Raw genomic sequence first — 5,239 nt, 5'->3', positions numbered from 1 at the left:
AGTTAACTTTAAGCAGTCTGTGCTTAACCGACAGACATGTATAAGGCAACTGGTTTTGGCTTTGGTAGGGGTGGGGGTGGGCACTGTAGCTGACTGGAAGTAACCTCACTGTACTCTAAACATAAATAATACAAGCACATGCTTTGAAGGTTTTAGGAAGTGAAAGAAGTCAGCTTGGATATGAGTCAGCAGAGGAGAGGAAGGAATAGGAGATGTAAAGAGATGTGGACAAAGAAGGAGGACAGAAGGGAAGGACATGTTTACAACAGGCCTTTCTGAATAGGCATGGTAGGAGGAACATTGCAGGGAAGCAAGCATGTTGCAAGAAATGAAACATGCACTGAATATTGGTTGTATGAATGACAAGATCTTATAAAAATGTTAGTTAATCTTGGCCACTGGGCAGCTTTCTGGTACTGTACGCTAAGTTCTCTGGCAACTACCAAATTAGAAAATGCACAGGTTTGTAGAAGGCTGCATATCTCTTTCTTAAAGTGCCTCAAATGTTGATAATTAAAGTGCATTGGGATTTCATAAATATGTAACTGGGAAAAGAGTGCCGCTCTGCACCTTGCCACTTTTATTGCTACTTTTTTGGTAGTGTGTGCATATGGGAAATATGCTCCTCTTTTCATTGTTCTCCTCTTATTACAAAGCTAAAATTCACTAGTATTTGCATTTGTTCTTCTTTTAAGCCTTTGCTTACCATTTCTGAAGTATAAAAGATTTTTATTAATGGACTTTAACTCTTTAAAGTTAAATCTTTAAGATTTCATTTGCATCTAGTATCTTAACATCTTAAGCTCTGAGTGACTTTTATTATTGTAATAGGAACATTAAAAACTTTATCCTTTCCTTTGTATAGATTACACCCTTAGTTTTCAAGTATTTTGTGGCAGTCAAAGATGGACAGGACACCACGGCACTGAAAGCAGAGATTGCTGAAAAGTTTGGCAAACTTGAAGAGGTAAGAGTATTTCATGATAACAAGCATCTGGCCAGTCATTGTAAGATCCCTTTTTTCTTTCATGCTTTGGCCTTTGGAGCTATATCTCTTCGCATTCTGTTGGTAGTTACAGAAATGAACTATCTTTCAGTTTACTCCCCCCAGCCTAGGATACAGAACAGTACCATTAGAGTAAATTCCAAGTAGCTAAACTAAACTATGAAGTTTATGATAAAGCTAAACTAAACTATGAAATTATGATGAAGGCTGTAGAGACTTGTGCTTTTTTTTTTTTTAATTCTGTCTGACTGCTATTGTCTTAGATATTTTTGTGCTTTATATTTAAAGAGACCTTGCAGCATGCTCTAAGAGCAAGGCTGAGGAGTCTGAGCTGCTGAAGAGCATCTGTGCTGTAGTTCTGCTGAAATCAATGCAGATACCCTGGTGATGATATGAAATTTTTTTGTTCAAGAGCTTATCTTTTTTGGGGGTGAGGGGAAGCAGAATGTAATCTGTCCCTTGCAGAAATCCAGCCCTGGGACAAGTTCTGCTGCGGTGGTGTAATGCAGCTTCAGCAGAGCTCCAGGAAGTGTCAGGTGGCTTTGATGCTGTATTACCAACTTCACAATCCATGTCAGTAGTGGTTCTTGGCTAGTCTGAACAGCTGTTGGACTTGCTTTGTCATGAACCCATTCCTTCTGCATCTTTAGCAGCCATGACTAATGCTTGTCTAGCTCGATCAAGAAGTGTTCCTCCGGGGTATTTCTCTTCTGGTGCCAATGTAAAATTGTTTTCAGGGTAGTTGTCTGTCTGATCAGGCTGATGCTGGAGTAACGCAGATGACATATAACTTCTTGGGGGAAGCCATGTGTGTTTCACTTCCCTGAAATACAGACATACATTAAGGAAGATTTAACCTTCTTCCTGCTTTATTAATGCTGTGAAATATTTGCTGCTCCTTCAGTGTCTCTATTTTACTGTACCCTGAAGGATTTTGCAGCAGCAGCTGAAGGTCAGCTGAGGATGGGAGGAAGAACAGAGCTGTGCAAACTTCACTCAGCCTATTGTAAGACATACTCAAGAAGGGAAGTGTTTTGAAACACTTCTGTGTTTAGCTTGCTGCTACCCGACAGAGGGAGCTGTGTTCCTGTCTCTGCAACTGTGCAGCTGCTGGGTGATATTCTGCTAGACACCTGGTAATTCAAACAGCGTGATGATTCCTGAAGGACTGCTTTAAAATTTCTACTAGATCATGGGGATTAGGAGACAGGGAGTAAATACTACAGGAGTATAGTGTTGTGTGTCCAAAAAGACAAAGATCTGTAAGGTCTCTTGAGTTACACCTTTCAAAGGCCAGAGTGCCTGAAAACAGAGAGACTAGTCTTATGGAAGAAGAGACCAAGCTCTGGAGGTTCCTTAAAGCATATTAAACTTGGATGACCATGGCACTTGAAATGTATCAGAAACATCAATGTAACAGGAGAACTTGCTGCATTCTTTGTGGCTGTGCTTTCTATGCTGATCTGTGTAGATCTTTTTCTGATGTGTGTGGATATTACACTTGCTTCCTGTTCCTTTTGCACCTGGAATCAAATCCAGTTCTACATATAGTGTTAGAAATGCTTTCCTGGCACTACTTGGCCTTACGTGCAATGGGAAAAGAGTCTCTGCTAAAACAGTGTTTTAGTTTATCTGGATGTTCAGTTTAATGGATTTATTGCTCAAGATATGCATGTGCATTGTTATTTTTAATTAGTCTGTTCCATTAATGCTTTTTGATGAGTAAGAAATAATGAACTGACAGATTCTGAGAGCTAAATTCCTTTTTGTTTGTGCAGCTCGCTAGTGGTTCATGTTTTGTGACAGCTTTTGAACCACTGGAGAAGAGTTGTACTGACAGTGTTAATAGTTAAACTTGATGCTATAACTGCTTTACTGACTAGCTCCAATTCCCAAATATTGTGTGCACAGGAGAAACGTGCTGTACTTGCATTATTTGCTATCTGATCCCTTCAGTATACCTGCATTCCACTACAAGGTGGGAATGTTTTGCTACTGTAGTGTCCCACTGTGATAATTTTCCTTCTGAGGGCAATTGTTATCTCTCACCCCTCACAGATTCTGTCCAAACGCAACACTGTGTTTTATGGTGGTGACTCAGTCTCCATGTTTGACTACATGATCTGGCCGTGGTTTGAACGTCTGGAACCATTCCAGCTGAAGGAGTGAGTACCTCACCTGGCTTCTAGTGCTTACTGAAGTGCCTCAGCATAAATATTTGTTGCATACAGTCTGCAGCAATGGACCACTCTTGGGCTGCTGAAGAAAGCTTATATTGTGTTACGGTTTGGGGGAAGCATCTTCTCAAAAGACAGATGAGTTGTTCAGGGATCTCCTGTAAATAGACTTTCTTTCACCTGGTCTGTTTTCCTACCAGCTACTTTTGACAGATCTGGAAGAAGTGGTAAAAATACAGGATTTTCTCTCTGTCCCTAACGTCATAGATGAAAATGGCCTTTATTTGAAGGGAGTGGAGGTGTGGAGACCTAGGTTCAAATTTCTTGGTCCAAAACCTCAGACTTGAAATGTACTCTTCTGCTCCTCTTCAGAAATCCTAGGTTGATAAAGGAGGGTGATTTTGTTTTGAGATGGGTAAACTGTATCCTATCTTGCTGTAGCTAATAGATCTGTCCTTGTTATAATAGCATATTTTAATATGTAAATAAATGTCTTGGTCTATTATGTCCTCCAGTTACCATGGTATTGCATTAATATATAGGGAAATGGTATAAAAGGAAAACTGTTGTGTAGCTGGCTTAGAACTAAAGAGTCAGCTTGTATGAGGAGGTGGGTGATAAAAGCAGAGAATGAGTGTAGAACAGTCTCACCTTTGTGACTGAGGCATTCTTGAAGAACAAGAAAGATGCAGGGAATCCTTAGCATTGAAACTTCTGGCACTGTAAAATCACGTCTTTACTGATGGGTGGTGATAGACTTTGTATCCTGTGTGGCCCTTGATTGGAAGGGGAAATACTACAACCAATATTGCAGCATAGGTGTAGAGTCATGAAGGTATTTGAATGAATGAGGATCTGAGCCATTGTGTATTAAGAAAAGATGCTACCTGGAGAAGTTATCCATTAACCCACACAGATGTGTTTTTTCAAATGTGTCTGAGCAGTTTCTGGATTTAGTCAGTTAGTTGAATCCTCAGTTTCCTCAATAGGCTGCATCTGCATTTCGAGCTGCTGGGTTGCAGGGTAGTACAAACTGCACAGCTTGTCTAGGTATGCAAGAGAGAGGAGAGAAGAGGTTCATGAGTTGTGGAGGAGTCCACCACTGCATACAGCATTTGTTTCAAGAATCGCCATTAACAAAGCATTCCAGAAGGAGGCAGTGGTGCACAAGCCTCTGCCCTCAACTCAGAGCAGATGATAAATAAGAGCTGTGGTTTTTCAGCAGAGATAACTTAAGCAAAAACATGCTGCTACATTGTTCAGTAAGTGCACATTTCTGTTTTGCTCAGCTTTGCAGAGTGCACGAGCTCTGTAAGAACTCTTTGACTTTTCAAATGCTGGTCTGTCTTCTGTGATCTGATGTATTTTTGTCACCTGCTCTGGGCTGAACATTATACTGGGAGGAAGCAAACAAAAAAAGCGGTAAAATAGAACCTCTCAAGCTGTTTTGCTTCCTTGATGCTCTCAAAGTTTCCCAATTGCGTTACTCAGTCTCTTTCCTTTTCCTGTAGCTCTTTGAGTCACACCCCAAAGCTCCAACGCTGGATGGAGGCCATGAAGGAGGACCCTGCTGTCAAGTCTACAATGACTGACCCACAGACATTCAAAGGTTACCTCCAGCTCTATTTGAAGAACAGCCCTGAGGCATGTGATTATGGGCTCTGAGGTGCCAGCAGCCGCATGCTTGCTGAAGTGTCATTGCTTCTTTTCAGTGTTAGCTGTGGGGATCTAGAGTAATTTGATGTGGGCTCTTCTGTGGTTGCATTTCATAATGGGGAATAAATCTGTGCTGAAAAGGCTTAGAAATCTTCTGTGAACTCCACTCCTTCCTGACTGGAGGAGGATGTGTTGGATTCAGTCAGGACATGAAAAGTCATTGCTGGCCATGTATATTGCGTGAAACAAAACGTTGGCTTTACTTGGAGGTGGTGCTCTGTTATCTCTGGCCTCTTTGCAGGCGTTGCTGGTGGGCAGTCCCTGAACTGACCCTGTTACTTGGTTTAAAAATTGTAATACTCGTGTCTTGAAAATAAATAAAAAGTAAACGATGTTGTCT

General features: G+C 41.1%; 1 protein-coding gene across 1 annotated transcript; it reads left to right on the top strand.

Moving 5' to 3' along the window:
- Window positions 1-865: 865 nt before the first annotated feature.
- Window positions 866-5,239, top strand: GSTO1 (glutathione S-transferase omega 1; the record flags this gene model as incomplete). Its single annotated transcript, XM_010072470.1, has 3 exons — window positions 866-967; window positions 3,065-3,171; window positions 4,695-5,239. Coding segments are annotated over 3 exons (363 nt in total), but the record flags the coding sequence as incomplete, so codon positions are not given.

Source organism: Pterocles gutturalis, unplaced genomic scaffold (assembly GCF_000699245.1).
Source record: "Pterocles gutturalis isolate BGI_N339 unplaced genomic scaffold, ASM69924v1 scaffold10922, whole genome shotgun sequence".
In the NCBI taxonomy this organism is placed as follows: domain Eukaryota; kingdom Metazoa; phylum Chordata; class Aves; order Pterocliformes; family Pteroclidae; genus Pterocles; species Pterocles gutturalis.
Note: the sequence above shows the minus strand (reverse complement) of the source record. Positions and strands in the feature narration are given on the sequence as shown.